At 44.7% G+C, this 18,811-nt stretch overlaps 1 protein-coding gene across 1 annotated transcript in view; it reads right to left on the reverse strand.

Annotated features, from left to right (window-relative positions):
- SETD5 (SET domain containing 5) overlaps positions 1–18,811 on the reverse strand; it is a 68,398-nt gene that overhangs the window by 36,269 nt on the left and 13,318 nt on the right. The window contains exons 2-5 of the mRNA XM_082487775.1: positions 5,466–5,640; positions 1,580–1,685; positions 510–721; positions 131–189 (exon numbers count right to left, since the gene is read on the reverse strand). Coding sequence (XP_082343901.1) covers positions 131–189; positions 510–721; positions 1,580–1,685; positions 5,466–5,536 — 448 coding nt within the window. The 5' untranslated portion in view covers positions 5,537–5,640. The remainder of the gene's footprint in view (positions 1–130; positions 190–509; positions 722–1,579; positions 1,686–5,465; positions 5,641–18,811) is intronic.

The raw sequence follows: 18,811 nt of genomic DNA on the forward strand, positions 1-18,811 counted from the left end.
CCAGTGGTTAGGAGGCAAAGAACATTAGTAGGCACTGATCACAGTTAGATGATTACAACAGCCAAAAGACACAGGTCTTGCAGAAAGAAAGCAAAAGTCACCATTATCAGAATTACAACCTCAAACTCACCTGACACGTTGTCCTGCTTCCGGCGGCGGAGTCTGATCACCTTCCCCCTGCTCATTCCTCTGCCAAAGGAGAATGCACAATTGAAGCTGGTTTGTAGGAGCAAAGTCACTTGAAATTCAACAGGATGTCACAAGATGTGTGCCCTCAGTGGGGCCCAGGATGATAAGAACATCGATTTAACATCCTCATCTCCACTCCTGGTGCCACCAACACTTGTCAGGCTGACAACGCAAAGGAGGAGGGTCAATACTAGGTAAAGCACTGGAAAGAACACTCCAGTTAGCAAAAGGAACTCCGTTCCACAGCCCAAACGTGACACGGTTTGGTATAAGAAGTCAACAGGAGGAGCAGTCCAGATCTGCACTGCACCAAAGCTTACCTGCACTTTTCACACTTGAGGAGGAAACCATCTTGGGAGACACTGCAATGGCACCAAGTGGGAATTGATTCTCCTTCTGAGGAGCTCTCACTGTCCCCGGAGTTCTCCTCATCAGGTGAGTGCAGGCCGTTCAGTTCTGCACGAGGTATAATGGTCTGGACAGGAGGAGAGGCTGGCGGTGTCGGAGGAGGAGGGGCTCCATAATTATGATCCTGAAAACGAGTATTTGCAGTACTACTTTTAACGTGAAGATATGATGCCCAGAAACTGAACTCCCAAATCCACAGTTCCCAGGTTATCATTTAACAACTGGTGTAAAACAGTAGTCTGAATTCCTCAATCTACCAAGAAGGTAAAGCAATAGCTCTGAAAGATGTAAATAGTTTTCTTCTGCTCCAATGAATTAAATTCAAAAGCTATGAAAACAACTAGGCTATTTCAACATTAACCGTTCCGAGACGACATCAGTGGTCAAACACTGGAACTGGTTGCCCAGAGACGTCGTGGAGTTTGTCTGTTAAGATATTCAAAACCCAACTGGACACAGTCCTGGGCAACCTGCCCAAGCAGAGTCAGCTTCGGCAGGGGGGTTGCAGTATGTGATCTCTAGAGGCCCCTTCCAACATCAATGATTCTGTGACATCCTGTTCATCCCATTGTTTCAAGCCACGCTCCCACTCTTCCTGACTGTTCCTTGTTTCTCATAGTTCTAAGTTACCAATATGAAAATCTGCGCAGTAGAAACAAGTACAAATAGTGCACAATAAACCAAACGGGGCATAAAATTACCACCAGGAAAATATCATATATTCATATATATTCACACTTCATTCATATTCAGTTAAAACTCTACCACCTAGAACACTAATAAAGCTTACTATAGAGTATGCAACACTTCACAAGCAATAAACACACAAATGCAAAATGTATGGCAGAACTCAACTGTAACTCAGTGTTCCCTAATAAACAAGCCAAAACTCCTAAGGCTTACCAGACAAAAAACTATGGAACAAGGAGAAAAGAGTAAAGTAGACAGTAAAGAGCTGATTCACTGCAGAGAGAGTACTCACTGCGTAAGGCAGCCCGCGATAGCTGTGTTTCTGGGTGGCCCCATAGCCGTGGCTGGAGTACACATTCTTCTCACTGACAGCTGGACTAGCTTCCACAGACTCTGGGCTGCAGAAAGGGCCAGAAGTAAAACCCATCAATATAACATCATTTTTTTTAGTGCCAATATTTCACTGCTCTTTTCTATACAACACATGAGCTCAAAATGAAGAAACTTCCTGAAATTGAGGTGTTATTACGCACTTCACCAGGCATCATGTGTGCAGAAGTTGTACAGGATGAACCTGCTTTCAACACAGGGAAGCAACTGAATAAGGGCCACCCTGGATAACTCATTAAACTGGGTCTCAATCTGGGAAGTTAAAAAGATAATTAGCATGTAAGAAGCTTAGTTTCCTTATAGTTGAGGAAGTTGGGTCTAGTTCAGCATTCACATCTGAACTCAGCCAGCCTAATCTCAAAGCCACTGAACAGTACTGCCATGTTATCTCTGCAACAGCTTATTTCAAATAGCAGCTAAGCAGCTTTCCTGTATCTGTGCTTGTTTCTCTCTCCCTCAGATACTAATTGTTAGCCAAGTCCAACATCCTGTGATAAAGTCTGCGTGAAACCTGCAGCTATCCTGACAGCAACGACCAGGAGTTGGAGATTCCTGTTACAAAGAGGCAACAAAATTCAAGACCTGGTCTGACAGCGGCCACAGACAAATCAGATTCACCCTGCACCTTCCACGCAGCAACATGGTATGCAATGTGCTGACCAGGAAATTTGCTGCTGAGGTACAATGCACTTTTCTACCACATGGTGGTGAAAAAAATCAGCTAAAAATGAAAGGTATATCCCTTAGCAGAAAGCTGCAGAAACCCTACTCAGAGAAGGGACAGCTGCAGTTCAATGCAGGGAATATTAGATAATGAGGCTACAGACAGAATACCAGCAAGGAAACACACTGTCTGTTACAAGCAGGAGATACAAGTCAGCTAACCTCCGTGCAGATTAGAAGCAGGGCCTGTATCAGAATACAGCAGAATATTACTGAATTGTGTCTGCAGCTGAAATCTTCTTCAAAATTTTGGCAGGGAGCTGAACAAGCAGAAAAGAAAAATACAGGAAAGGAAGACATTACCTTGGACCTCTACTGCTCTGGTGGGATCTTGAAGGATTCTCAGTGCGTCCTATATTGTCAGTGTGAATCAGGCAGTACTCAAACCCCAATGGCCAGTGGTCGCGCGTGGGGCAGTGTTTAGGCACCGCCCAAGAACACTAACCCCTATGGCCTTTGGACTTCCTATTAGCTCTGTAAATCTCTGCTGCACTGAAGTTTGCCCCACCCTGGCACTAAACCTGATATACTTTCCAAGGCACCAACCTTCTGAGCTTCTGGCTTATTCTGGAGTAAGGTGGATCTCTCTTTGCAACATAAAAGAGCAATAACTTATTATACAAAGAACTGCAGGAAGTAGAAGACCTTAAACTATGCAAACTTCACTTCTGTAGCTCAGGATTTAGGCGCATGACATGATAAATTCAGTTTGTTTTCAATGTAACTACAACCAGCTAAATTGTCAAAAGCAGGAGATATAGGTAATGATACCTCTCAGAGGATATACTTAATAAAAGACACTGTGTAGAGCTTCCCACATAATTCAGATTTGCTGTATCTTTGCAACAGTCCTTTAGGACTTCCAGATTGGTACAGAGCTAAATCCATGCAGGTTTAACCATATTTTCAGAAACATTATTAGAAGGAAAAGAGCCTAAGCAGCAGATCTGTCCTCTGTCCAAGTCACCCACATTCCTAACTACAGTCAGCCTGGAATACCAGCAATGCTGCCACAAACATTAGCAATAAAACTTCAAGATTGTTGGTGCAACGGTGTCCAGGGGCAACAACGCTGGGGCCTAAGCTTCCTCAGCAGCAGCCCGCCAAGAAGCTTCAACAACTTCCATTATGCAGTCAGATAAACACAGCAAAGCTACTCCATGTCACCCTCAAATGAACACGAACACCCTTCAGCATTTTCACCTCCCCTCTGTATCAGAGGCCAAGGGAAGATGTGAAAGCTCAGCCTGAGAAGAGGGCCAGCTAGTTTTCCTTTTAGCTTCCCACTGCCTTCATGATGTACATCTTCAAAATCAATCGCTTATAGGAGACAAGAAGCTCAGGTACACCAGACTTCATGCATCAAACTAGTTGAGTTTCAAAGGAGAAGTGAAGGATAGCCTTAACTTTGAACAGACTCATGAAGGACACTTCAGCAGTAAGTAACAGTGCATCAATCCAAAGCCTGAAGAATAAAGTCCTGGCATTCCCAATTTTTAGAAGACAGAGAAACGAATTCAGAAATCTTCAAAAGCCTGTTTTCAAAGCACTCCAGCCTAGCCTCAAGTTGGACCTACAAATTTCTTACAACCAGGGAAAAAGAAAATGCTTTGCAGAAGGTTTACAGACAGTCTTTTTGATATTTAAATGTTACAAGGGACATGCATAGATATATCTGGCTCTCCTCTCTACCATGCTCAGCTCTGAAAGCAAAGTGCCTAGTACATGAGTAAACTATTTAGCACTCTTTCTCCTGTCATAAACAGTTTAAAATTCCTGCATGCTGAGTCTTTAAAGAGCTGGTGTGGGAGAAGCATGGTGACAAGCAATACTAAACGTTAAACCTTGGAAAGTGAAGGATCATATATCCACTGCAGATGAGTGACTTACTAGATTCTGACTCCCTGTTTAAAAACAACATGTAAAAATATGGGCTTTAGGACAGAATGAAGCATCATGAAGAAGAATGCCTAGAATGGAGCCAGCGCCAAGACAGACAGAGCATTAGCAGTCTTGCAGAGAGTGCAACTGTGTAGTCAAACTCTGTGCATAGTCAAATCAGGGCAAGATGGAAGGGAAAACCAATGATTCATACCCTAGCAGTCACGGCTCTTACAGCTCAAAATTAATAGAGGCTGAAGCAATATCTGTTCTACACTGATCAGTCTGACATGCAGGTATTTGCACAGTAGGTACCTTTAAAAAATACATGGGGGAAATCTGTCTCCAAAATGCCCTTTGTAAAAGAAGGATGCAGGAAAGCAGGAGGTAGAAGCACACAGAAATAACTTGAGCCCTCCCTCTCACCCCTGACAAACACATAGTACTCATCTGAGCTGACATCATTCTAACAAGGGTTTTGAGAAAAGATCACAATGCAATATTTTCTGGATTTGAAATGTTCCTGACTCCTGCAGAAGCAGAATCGTAAAGTCCTTTAAAAGAAACGGCCTCAGAGACAGGACTGTGGCGAGAGCCCTGCACAGGCTTTTGTGGTGGGGATCCTGAAAGACTGCCCACTGAGGTGTGCTTCTTGGAACCTGCTCAGGGGCACAAACAAAATGAAGGTGTCTACATAGGCTGGTGCTGTCTCACATCTCTGGCCAAGCTCCAAAGGGGCCAGAAATCAGTCATGTAAGATCGGTACTGAGACTGAGCTAGTAAGCTCTACTGAGAGGGAGGCTCAGCACACTGACCCCTCATATAACACAGCTTTTGGAAAAGGAGCTGGCTTGTACCCTGCCAACGTCAAGCATGGGTACAGCAAATACACGATTGCCTGGACTGCAGTGTATACTTACTAGCCAAGCTCATATAAACCCCATGGTTAAGTGCCTCATACTGGTGGAATTCTCCTTTTCCCTGTCTCCTGTGTCAAACTTACCAATTTCCATAACACTGCATTTGTTAAACACTCAGAGTCTGTCTCTGTATTCATCTCTCACACAGCCAGTGGAGCAGCACCCCCTTTCTCCTGAGTGAAGAAAGCACTGGCAGCCCCACGCCAGGGCAGCCCTCTGACACCCTCCCCTCCTCCTTCTCCTCCTCCATGGGGTAACACTCACTCCGATCCTGCAGCCATGTCGGAGTAGGACGTATCTGGTGTGGTGACTCCCAGAGGGATTGCAATGCTCATGACGCCCGTCGGGGATCACGGAGTCCAGAGGGCAGCGACTGGCCGCTCCGAGGGCGGAGAGGAGCCGCAGAGCCTCGGCCAACACGTCACGGACATGGGGAAACCTACCAGGGTAGAAAAAAGCATTGCATCTCCGTTACAGGATGAGGTCTCCCTGTATACCTCCTAAAGAAGGCTTTCACAGCAAAATAAAAGCAGAAATAGATTTCCATCAGTGACACGCTGCATCATTTTTATTTCATTTTCATATGTGGGGCCAGGGAAGAGGTAGCTGGTAGTAGTTTGGGGGGGGGGGTGGTGTTTGGTTTTTTTTTTTAGTCTTGGATTGTCATGCAACAAGCTGCTCTGCCATAAAGCCGATAATGACAGTTCCCCCCTCCCCCAACTAAACTTAGAACTAATTATCAGATAAGCAATCTATTAGCTCCTTCTGCATATAAGCAGCAGCTGTCACCTATCACCCACAGCCCTCCATCAGCATTTCCTAACTCCTTCCCCAACCAAGTTGCAGGCAAAGCCCCTTCTGGGAGGACAACGAGACAGAGCCGAGGTAAACTATGCTGAGACCTCACCCTTGAGATCTGCTTGTATTTGCATGCACTGGGCCCACGGCACAGGAGAGCGTGACCAGCAGAGTGGCTATGCCCATACCACCGATGGCCTCCCCTCGGCAAGCGAGGCCTGTCCTGGATTCTGCACAGATTACTCAGTCTGGCAAGCCCTGACGCAGCGGGCCCCGACTTTCCGAAATCCCAGCTGACACCTCCCCGCGACAGAGCCACGTCAGACGTCTGGGAGCTCGCGCATAGGCCGCTGTGATGAGGAAGACGGCGGGGCCATTGGCTCGGAGCGGGGAGCCGGGGTGAGTCACGGCGGCATGGCGGGGCGCAGCCGCCGGCCGTGCCGGGGCCGGCAGGGAAGCCCGTGCCCAGGCTCCTCCTTCCCTGCTGACTGCAGCATTTTGCTAAGGCAGCCAGCAAAATCGCCAATAAACTCGAACTTCTGAGGGTCGGATGGCGGACGGAGGTAAAACGGGATCAGCTCCTCGTTATGTAAATAACCTCAATAACACAGAGGTTCATAAAGGACCTATTATTCTACGCAGCTCTAGAGAAACCCCCCATGGTACAGAGCAAGGCTGCATTTCAGCACAGCAAAGGCAGCTACAAAACCAAAGGAAAACAGCAACGGTTTAGCCGCCCTCTCTGGATGTTAAACTTTAAGGGCAGCCTTGAATAACTTTCCATAGTGTTCCCCCGGCTCCGGCAGCACAGATGAGGCAGCCTGTGCTCGCAGCCGGCCGTCACATGCTCCCCGGCATCTCGGGGGCTCTGCCAGCAAACCCTCCTGGGCTACAGAGAGGCCGCGAGCCAAGTTTTCCTGCGGGTAGTGAATTTCTCACAGGGAACTGACTTTAGACACTATAGTCCAGCCATTGTTTGACACATAACCCCCCCAGAAACACAAAAACACACACTCACTACAAGAGCAAACGAAGGAAGAGTGAGAGAGCCAAAAATTTTAAATGCCACATACGATATTGCCTTTTTCTGTCTTAAAAGGCAGGCCACTTCTCTTAGCACAAGGAACTAATTTCCTCCTTCTGTATACATCCCTAAGAGAAATCTTTCTGATAGTATGACCGGCATGCAGCAAATTACAGAAGTAGCACGTAAAGATTTCAAGTGGTCTGTGGCAATTCCCTGTTATGCCCCAAAGCAACAGTCTCGCGGGGAGGTGGGAGATGAAAAGGAAAGCGGGCAGGACTCAGCTCACACACAGCTCAAACCCAAGACAGCCCAGGTGTCCTTGAGTATATTTTTGGGGAAAATAAAAAGAAAGATAAAAGGACCTTTAGGAAGTGTCTCATTTATCCTTTCTCATGCTTGTAACACTGACACCAGACGAGACAAAATGCTGCTAAAATACAGCTAAAAGCTCCAGACATCCATCCCTGCTTTAACCGAGCCACATAAAGCTCTGGCAAAAAGTTAAAAGAAATGGGACAGGTTTCTCAGTGTCTGAAGCACCCTTCCCCCTTTTAAGGGACACAGAAACCTTCCCCCCCCCCCTAATATTTTTAAATACTTGCTTAGATTTCCCCCCGCCTTCAATCGCTTGCTTTTGCCATGACCATACCCAGCTGGCAGCAGCCTGACATTTCATAAGGACAAATTCCAGCCTCCTGCCTGCTTGTGACTCAGCAGAACTGGAGAACTTCAGGTGCAGCTTCTGGACTTGAAAATCACAGGATATCCAGCCAGTCCTGGGGTAACTGGGACAAGTTTTCAGCCACTTCACATAGGAAACCCTCTTTCCATCAACTCTGTACAAATACCAGACTGTTGCAGTACAACAGTTACTCCCACTTTTGGGAAAGAGATTACTGGAGAAACATGAAATACCAAACAGAAAGGTTAGACAAGGCAAATTCCAGTTCAGTCGCTTTTGTGTTGACGCAGCAGTACTTGCCCAACCATCAACCATGCTCAGATTTTGCTATTTGTTGCTGCTGTTTTATGTGTACTTTCAACTCTGACAATGTAACATTCGAAATGAATTGCTGAGATGAATCTCAAGTGCTGTCCAAGACCACATTACCTTCAGGCTAGATTACAGTCTGGTCCTTCATGAAACTTGGCCTGGTAACACCCAAAACAGCTGGCACAGAAAATACTGGGGATGAGATCAAAACATTTACCCATTGAACTGGCTAATTTCCTGTATATACAATCCCCAAGCTCCTTCCTACTCCCCCCCCTCCCCCCCAAAATACACAGCTGTATCAGAGAAAAGTCACACCAAGTTCTCTCCAGTGCCACTGGAAGAAGTTTTCCTAAAATTCAAAGTCTTAATGAAAATTTGATGAGCTTTGGACCACAGCACAAATCTATCTTCCTTGTGATACAATTCTTCTTGAAATCAAATGGAAACAGAAATTTTCATGGCCCAACAGGTAAATAATATTTAACTGCTTTTGAAAATGCAGGATTTAAAGATATATTTTTTTCCCCATGTTTGGCATCTACACACCTGCCTCCTTAACCAGTCATACCAGTATAAAGACACCTGGTCTTCCCCAATATCATCAAAACAGCCCAGACGAGCATCCACCCGCACAGCCACCCCAGCACCGGGATCCCCAATTCTCACTCAGCACACCAAGGGACTCACCCACTTTCTGACAAAACCATAAGTGGTTGCCTTAGCTAAAATGTAAATATATGCTATTCAATTATTTCAGGTAACATCCTGTATTGATGGAAAGGACTGTAATAAATCTAAGCTGGCCAAGCGAAGGTTAGGCAACACCTGCTTTAACAGTGAATTTAATTTTCAAAACTCTGCTTAGGATGCAACAGCCGCAGCGCTGCATTGGCTCACTTTCAAAACCACTGCCGTTCATGTTACAAATAAAGCAGATCCAGAAAATTTACTGCTGGAAACTTTTTTCATTACTCGTGGTGTTCAAAGTCAGTATTAACAGGGACAACCAAGCATGGTCAGTCTAACAGCTCGCTAGAGCTTCCTCCTTCAAGATGCAGTTGTTCCCATTTTCACTAGTGCCCTAGCCTCACAGACACCTCTGGGCACCCGTGGTGTGCAACACATAGTGACAGACTCTACAAAAGTATTTGTAAGAGCCAAGAAAAATTCACTCACAGATGAAAACCCTGGGCACAGCCTCACAAACTGCACTTGTTACCTAAATTCAGATGCCCTGGCTCCACCACCACTCAGTGCTGCTTGGGTGGTGTTAGACAATCCCAGGTGGGGGAGAGCACTCTCCCTGCATCCTCCCATGGTCACAGGCTGAAGGTGAAAGCAGTTACCAAGCAGGGGGAGGACAGAGAGATTCAGCCTGTTTCTCCGCAATATCAGTGCAGGTCGGTGAGTGTGTCCAAAGAGGACTTGAAATATTTTAACGTTGTGCATCCATTGTCTCATGCATTGCTGAGAACAATAAGAAGGTAACCACTGGTACAAAGCACATCGTGGACAAACTGAGAAAAGCCTCTTCTGACTATATACAATTTCAACATGTGCCAGGGGAGGGAGGACAAGGAAATCCCCTCTGCCTGCACTGACAATAGCTACTTCTCACGTATCTCTTGTTCACAGATAACAAAGCACAAACAAGCGCTTCCTTTATCCCTCCTTACACCTGCAGTTATTGAATTCCCAAAACTGGATGCAGACCCAAGACTTTTGACAACCCAGGATTGCTAGCATCCAAATGATACACACCTTCCTCCTCTTTCTATTTGGCAACGGGCCTGCAGTTCATCTATATAGGACAAGCTCCATATATAATGAGCTGCATATCTTTATGCTCCCAAGCCATTACCAGTCATAAAATTCAAAGCACGCTTTTCTCCTGTATCTCACGCTGCCATAGGCCAGAGCTGGTGTCAAACTGGAAATAGCAGCTCTGCCATGCAGCCTTCCTTGGCATCCTCTCCATCAACCTCGTCTGGGACAGAGCCAGCAAATTCTGACCAGTTCATACTTACATTGCCATTTGCATCAGTAGCAAACCTCTCTGCAAGTGGAGCAGTATAAAAAGTGTTAGCAGGCTTATGGATCCTATTCATTCACCTTTTCCCCTGTAAATTTCAGAATAGCCAAATATCTATGGGACATCTAATGTAAACATGAAGTGCTTCAATTACCATACTGAAAATGTCCTGTCTCATCAGCTAGTGCCACCCAAAATACATGTGCAGTCCACCGAAGTCCAAGCAAGCATTGCCCACTCTTTCCAGCACACCCATAAACCTCATGTCAAGGGCAGATCCTCACAGAAGGGCAAGCACCTTTAGTGCAAACAGAACCGGATCAAGGGTTTTTGTGTTTAAAAAGGCTAGCTCAAAAATGCATCGCATTCCCAGCATTTCAGAGGCACTATTCCACGAGGACACCTACACAGAGGCAGGGGCATAGCAGACTAATCCTTAAGTCATTTAGTTCCAACTTATTCTAAAACACACAGACTCCTAAAAGTATTTGAATTGTGCCACGATCTACCAATATAAATGCTTAGGTCTGCTTTGAAAACAAGCTGGTTTCACTAAGCAGCAAGGAAACAACTGTGCCGGTTTTAAAAAATGAAATTGATACGAGTATTTAGTATTATCATTAGTACCATAGATCATCTGCTAGCTGACTGACAAAGCAAGGTACGATCCATCCATCCTACCGGGTCTGGGAGAACTCAGTCCTAGTCTATAACAGAAAGGATCAAAATAACAGGCAACCAAGTATTCATTACCAGCTACATACACATACCGTGATAACCAAATTATTGACAAATATAATGCAATGGTTAAAGATTTATCTGTCAGAGCTTTCCTAAAACTCTCTCCTGTTTTATACAGAAGTAACTATATGCAAAAAGAAACACTTGTACATTTGGTTCAGAGTTCATGTTGCTCTCTGGGAACTGGAGAACCATGACAAAGCACCGACAAGCTCTTAGAACAAGAACAACAACTTTTAAAAATTAAGCGTGTCAAAAAGCAGCAACCCAGCGAGGCCTGATCCTGCTCATCATGTTGCACGAGATGGAGTCAAGGATCAGGGGAAGGCGAGACTGCTGGTTTCAGCACACGGGTGATTTCAAACAGCTTTTGGTATTTGTGGGTCTATGCATCAGTCTAGTTGTTGCATACAAGATAAGAAATCATATTAACGACTCCCATTATTTTTAAAGTATCTTATGGAAGCACTAGAAACTACCTCAACACATCTATGAATACACCTACTTAGCTGAAGTCAGCGTGACAAAGCAGTTCAGTGAAGGCTACATGAACCGCCTTTAAAACTGAGGTTCAAGCAAGGTTAATTGATTTTGATAAAACTTGGTAAACAGCTGGAAACTAAAAATCTTTTGATTAAATTTACTTGAACTAGGTTTAAGCTATTTTAAGGCAATTTTCATCATGTCCATCCATGGGATTCCATCACTTTTTCTGATGAAGAAAACATCAATTTTCGTTAAATTCCTCTGCAAACTACACCCTAAAGGACTACAAATGATGACAGTGAGCAGCTGAAAGAAATTAAACCATCAAGCAGAGAAATTATGAAATGCACAGTCAAATATTCTCAGCAACTGACCCAAGACTGCAGACATTACTCAGGAAAGCAAAAAGAAGAACCTCAAAACTCTGCTGCTGCTTCAGCAGTCAAGAAGTTATTCAAAACCAATTTGTTTTGCAGAAAAAAAAAAAAAAAGAAAAAAAAAAGAAAAATCTCCTGTGTTTTTCTTTTGGAATCACTAAGGATTTCAGGTATTATGATAACAAATACAAGAAAAAATGTAATAAGAGATAAAGGAAGGGCAGATAAGACTTTGCTTCCAGAAATACCTTCTGCTGGACAAATCAACCATTCTTTACAGTCCAATAGACTCTGGAGGTGGAGACATCAGACAAGGGTTTGTTTGGACTTTCTTAAAAGGTCTAATTTGCATCACGAAACATTACTGGAAAGTTTAATTTATATTGATTTGAAATTGGTTGAAGAGTCATACATGAGGATAATTCCATAAACAAATACATGCCAAATTAGAAAGGGGAAGCAAATTACAGAGTAGCAGTGATCTGCAGTAGACCAAATTATTCTGAGGTACGTTTATGGAGAGGTGGCAGGCAGACACCAGGAAACTTTGCCTGCACCCCACACTGATGAGAGGGGACCTAGATGCATTTGCATGGTCTGCACACACAGTCTGCTGAGCAGGACAGCGACAGAGATGATGTTTTAAAGGAATAACAACCTCAATGTAAAGGGAAAAGGACTATCCCAACCAAGAACTTCATATCAAGGTCTTCACAACTTGAAGGGCCATAAACAGAGGAAATCTTCAAGAAAACTTCACAAGACAATACTTTGATAATCTAGCAACCTATAAAAAATGCTAAAACCTTAAAAATGTTAATCATCAAAATAAAACTCAAAGAATAATGGTAATAGTGGAGAAATTCAGAAAAAGCCCATAGACTCAGAAAGAGTAATTGCTGGCCCCCTTCTATGCCAAAAATCTTGTTTTACATTGCCTTTATCTCACAACATAACAAGTCCTTGGTGAAGATGACAAATTCTTCAAACACCGATGCACTTAAAATGTTATTTTCAAAAATGAAAGGAAGGTGACCCCCTGAATGCTTATTTTTGCAAATACTGTTTTCTATTATTTCCTGAAAGATATACAGCAATACAAAAGAAAGAAGAATTAAACATGAGATCCCACAGAAACAATGATAGAAAAATTACTAAAGTAAATGAAACAGGAAAGAAGAAAAACATGCCTCTTTCAGTTCTACAAACTTCTGATTTGGGACAGTCACAGGGGAAAACTATTCTGCAGTGAGGGGAACACATCCCAATTGCTGTGCTGGTTCTATACTCTGAGACAGTCACTCTTTTCCCACGGGGTGAAGGAGAACAGACAAATGTCTGTATGTCACAAAAAAAAAAAAATTGCAAATAAAAAGGTTCAGAATCAGTATTTTGAGATTAAGGGCTTGACAACTAAACTCCAGTGAATCCAGCTGTGGCAGCTGATGTTACTGCTGCGACTGAACCCTCTAAGCCTTCGCCAAAACAGCTGGCAGGAAGGAAACGTTGCCATGTCTCATCAAGTGCAGCTGATGCCAAGAAGACTGGACTGAAAGCAGAAGCAGGTAAAATACATATTCCCTTTTAGATGCTGCTGTAGGGGCAATAAATTTCTGCTACAGGGAAGAGCAGACAACTAGGAACAGCAATACTGGAAAGCACCACTGTCAGTCTGCCACACCTTGTCCATATAAATCCTACGTTTCCAGATTCAATTTCAGAGGCTTCCCTACACCAGAAAATGGCTACGGTTAAAATAAGACTCAAGATTAATTTAAATAATGTAAATGACACTGGTTTAATCCTAGCACACCAGGGCGTTTCTTTGTTCTAGATTTTGTTGCTTGTGAATGTAACAGTATTCACATGAATGGTTGTACCTGTGTAACGATTAAACTTTCCTAAGTAGACAAACCCTAAATTAAAAAAGCTGTCACACAACACCCCATCCCCCCAAAATCCCCACCACCTTGAGACCTTGAAATTGTGTTTTGAAGGGATTTCAGAGAAAAGCCTGTATCACATGCAAGGTCAGATGGAAACAGAGCAATAAAGGGCTATAACTAGGATCAAATCCAAACCCAGAGAATTACAGTTCCCATGAGAATCCGGACAGTCCAGAGTCACGGGAAGTCACTGAATATATAAGGGGAATCAGCAGAATTTACTGGCATGGAGCAGCGTCCCAACCAGTGGCAGGCTAACCACAAACAAGTTGCCAGGAGTGGGATTGCAACCTCCAGTCCTAGAATTGGGAAAAAAAAAAAAAGATTTCTCCGTAATCCCACTAAATACTCTCTGCCTGGCAGGTCTGGCTGTACGTCCTTTATACATCTATTTAAGGCCCCCACGTGATGACGGCTGCCTGCCTGGCCACTCCCAGCCAGGGCAAACAACCCAGCTCCAGAGGAGACTCCACCAGCGGCTTCCAAGGCAGACGTTGCATCAGCCAGGTGTGCAGGAAGCGGCGGAGATAAAGCAGCTGTTGACGAAGGGGCTCTCGGATGGAGGCTGCTCCAGGAATGCCGTGGAAAAGGACGACAGGAAGGAGAGAGACACTCCGCACACAGAACAAGCTTCATCAGCCTCAGAAAGCCTTTGTGCTGGGGCTCCGGACCTGGCCTTTCTCCCAGAGATGATGCAACACTGAGGAACAAGGTCTGTGCCAGAGAAAACTATTCACAGGCTATGCAGATGGCAATGCAGCCAAAGAATCTCGGATCAAAACACGCCGGAGCTCATCCAGGCCCAGCAAATCCCCCCCCTCAGGCCTCCCTCTGTGCCCCCTGGGACCCTCCATTTCATGTTGCCCCCTCGCTCCTGGCGTGGCCATGGCTTCAGGCAGAATGAAGGACCTTATGATAGAGAGAAAGAAGTAAAATGGGGTTTTAAAAGTCCTGCAAAAATCACAGCTCGCCCTCTGATCTGATGGAGGGAAGAGACAGGGGAAGAGACTGAGCTCAAAGCCTCAAATCTCCCGGGCGGGGATCCTCCCGTCACCGCGGCTTGCCAGCGCACGCCTGAGCTCCCCAAACACGTACAGCAGCTCTCCGCTCGCCAGCAGCCTCGGCCCCGCTCTCACACACCAGGAAACCACGCAGGGACAGCCTGGGCAGCCATGGCAACATCACACAGCGCGGCAATTATGGAGCCTCGGCTCCCAAGCAAAGGTTCAGCCTTGCTTCCCATTACAGGGCTCGTTTTGACCCTTTCCCCCCACCCCCACCCCCGATCAAACCATCACCGAGTGCCCTCCTGGCTCCAGCCTGGCCTCTGTGGTTTGTGACCAGCAAGTTTTGCAGCCTTGCACCTGGGCTGGAGATCATGCAAATACATTTTTCTCCGCATTGTAAGGAAGCTACTCTAGGCTTGTGTAATGCTTGTGTGCCGCATCCCAACAAACACCGGCTTGTCCGACGTACCTCAAGTGGGAAACCCAGCTACGAAAACACCTGCAACCCGCACCGCACACAGCGAGACAGTCGGATACATTTACTAATTGAGCTATGTAATCACTGAGAAGCTTTAAAATCCAGTGCATTTGACACGGTTAGTAAGGATTTCAGCAAATGTTCCACCATTGTGGCAGGTTTCAAAGTTCAGCCTGCTGCACTGCCTTACCCCATCCCCTTCTCAGGGACGTCTTTGTAGGAAACGCCACCGTGGCGCTTCCCAGGCACCAGGGCCCAGTGGCACTCTTGGTCATTTAAGATGGTTCTGGGATCCCTAGAAAATTCACACATTTCCTGCAGATCTACTTTTCCCAGCACAAACTCTGTGAGGGTGCAGACAGAGTCAGTAGGACAGTGGTGCAGAGCAATCATGAAGGCCCAAAGGCAGCATACATCAGCCAAAAAGTCTTATTTCCCTTTTTGGAGCTTCTACCCGCTTGATGCTGCTGAATTATGTTCAAGAGATGTTCTTTACTGCAATTCACTTTTCTGGCTTACTTGCATCTTATGTTATATTGTATTTTGGCACTGGCTGATTCCAAAATGCAGGTACCACCAACACATCAGCATGGCATGCTCCGGCTCTGCACGTCGGATCCTCTGTGCACAGTGGATGTTCACTCAATTGCAATGTTACAGTAGTCAGATTTACAGAATAAGCCACCGGCCAACAATACATTGGACCATCCAGCTTTAAGGAATGTAAGTTGATAAGTTGTTTTGATATGTTTTTGGTAAAACATGACAATCAAAGACTTGCTCTCACACCACAGGTGTGACACTTATTCAGGAAACTCACAAATAGCTGCTTCATCCATAATTGCTGGCAAGAAATGCAAAGCTCAGCGGTACAGACAGCACTGAGAGCCATGGTCACTTTTTGACTAGCCCATTTTTTGTTAACAAGATGAAAAGCAGATAATCCAGTTGAACGCATTTTCAAAGTAAATGCAGATGACCAGAAATCAGCAAACACCTAAAACTGGTGACTGAATAAAGACAAAAGTCCCTTAAACCAGATTTATTTCTGGCGACTTGCAGATAAATTAGTAATTTCTTCCTTTGAGAAGAGCTTCTCTATAAGCGCACAACACTGTAATCAACCACCTTAACTGCATGTGGGTGGTAACACAGGAGTACTGACATCAAACAGTTGGCCAAGAGTGCGGGTTGTGGAGCTCACACGAAAACGATGCTGAGCAAGTGGTTCTGTAACACATCAATAATGAAATGCTATCTGCTACCACAGCCACTGGGTTTGAATGTTGAATTATGAGCAGAGTAATATATTGAGGACATCTTCATGACTGTTGCAAACACAGGTAAGCACAGGTATGTACAACCACACGATGAAACTAAGGTTGAAACGTGAGAGTTGCTCATGCTGAATGAAAAGGGTGACAAACCTCCTCCACCAGCTAGGTCACCTCCATCAGCCTCTCGATGCTGGGAAGAGGGGGGTGATGACACAGCAGAGAGGGAAGGCAAGGAAGGGGGGAGATTTCTTTCTGCTAAGCCTTCACAACCTCTTTTGTGTGCAGCACTCTCTGCAAGTCGCTTCTGCAGGTTAAGACAGATAGGGCTGTCTGGACAAGGGATTGCTGCACTAGATCTTGAAGCTGGAGGCCTTTGCTTTACACTGTGTAGTGCCCCAACACGTTTCTGCAGTTTGCTATCCCTTTAGCCCTAAGCAAGGAAACTTGCAGTTGCTAGACAACCTATTTCTCAGCTCAGAAATAGCTCAATTTATCTGACAAATCGATAGGCTCAACGTTCAAAAAGCCACAGAGTTTTGAGCTGCCTCTTCTTCCTCAGGAGACAGCAGTGTTTCCTTACTGCACAGCTGCAGAGGTGAGAGCGATGCAGCTCCTCCCTGGCCCGACCCGGAGGAGGAGAGGAGAGGCAGGAATGCAGCCGCGCAGGAGAAGAGGCGAGAGCAGCCCAGGTAGCTCCACATCCTCCTCTGCGCAGGCGAGGACGAGCGTGCTCACAGGCAGGGCTGACCAGAGCTCTGCCTGCACAAAGCAGCAGATCTTGAGAGCTACCAGAAGGGAATTTAAGAGCTCTGTATGTCTGCAAAGGCATCTGGAACAAGGTAATCTACGGAAATACAGAAACTCAGCGGCCATCGAGGGAGTGGTGGAATGGACAAATGCAAATAAAAAGTAGCACAATCTGGAGCCATTACCAAACTGAGTCACTCGGTTCCCAGGGTGAATTTACAAAGTGAGGGAGGAGCAGAATTGCTGAAGTACTCTCATTTGGATGGCATGAAAACCTGCAAACAAGTGCCATTACAATACTGCTTCTGACAATTATTTAATATTGTTTCAAACACAAATAAACTTTCCGACTAAATCCAGTTAACTTGCGAGACAGCAAATATCCTACATGAACTTAAAAATGAAACCTACCAGGAGAGCTTGTGCTTACTCTGCCTCTCAGAGGAATTGTAATCATATTGCCATTGTGCAATTTTTTTAATACTGTTTCTAAAAAAGGATGAAAAAGATTTACAGACTTCTGCTGCGGTCAACTGGAATTCAGAAACGCTCATCTGAATACAGTGAGTGCACACAGTTACATCAGGGTTCCTCTGTAGAGGCTTTCAGAAAGCCTTAACCATATCTTAAACATCTGAAGCAACGCAGTATGGGAAAGAACTGAGTTCCAACGATGCAAGCCGCAAAGCATTAAATTTCAGAGTTCCTTTCACATCTTATGTGACTTATGCAAGGCAGTATTAAAGCACCAGGTTAACTATTTCTCCTCTAAATTCATCTTCATTTCATGATCTTGGCTTTGACTGCAAGTGCATTTATCTGGACTTCTGCCAACTGATCATGGTATGAAATCTTTAAAGATTCTTAAACTCCAGTGTCAGGAAAGGAGTATTATCAACATAAAAAAAAAAAAAAAAACAAAACAAAACAAAACCAACCAATATATTTTCTCCAGAAAGAAATTAGTTGGGCCTATTTTAAAAGACTAAGATGAACATTGGCTCTTTTCCCCTTCCCTGTAAACCTTTCCAATGCTTAATTATTATCATTGCTAAGAAACTGTACTTCAAGACTGAATTTGTCTAACCTCAGTTGATATTGTTATGCCTTTGTCAGCAAATCTCACAAGTCCTTTTAGAGAAAGATCAAGTCCTCTCTCAATTGTCTTTTCAATAAGCTGAGTAAGTTGAGCTCCTTTAAGCCTCGCATCATGAGGTTTATTTTCCAGTCCCTGGATCATTTCTGCAGCTGTCCTTTGAATTCTCTCCAAATACACTGCCATTCTTCTTGAAGCATGGAAACCAAAATTCAATTCCAGTATCAGTCTCAACGTTGCTGTGTTAAAATTACTTATTTTTGCTTCACATTCCTTTCCCCCACTTCCCCCCCCCCCCCCCCCCCCCCCCATGCTCAAGAATAACATTAATCCTTCTAAATAAAATACTGGCCCAAGTACCATGTAGAGGCAACTACCTGTAAAGACCTTAAAGCCCTTTGAGCTACTGCTTTCCAAAATGCTGTTCCACAATGTATAGGTGGGTTTGCAGTTTTCCTAACAAATGCATCACCTTGCAACTGGATGGATTCGTATCTTTTGTTGAAATGTGGCAAAACAATTCAGAGCTACCCCAACATACTTTATTATCCCACTAGCATCTCTCTGACAGAAGCTTTATCAAATATTTTATGCTATCCAG

Source organism: Vanellus vanellus (genome assembly GCF_965231255.1).
Source record: "Vanellus vanellus genome assembly, chromosome: 9".
Lineage (NCBI taxonomy): Eukaryota > Metazoa > Chordata > Aves > Charadriiformes > Charadriidae > Vanellus > Vanellus vanellus.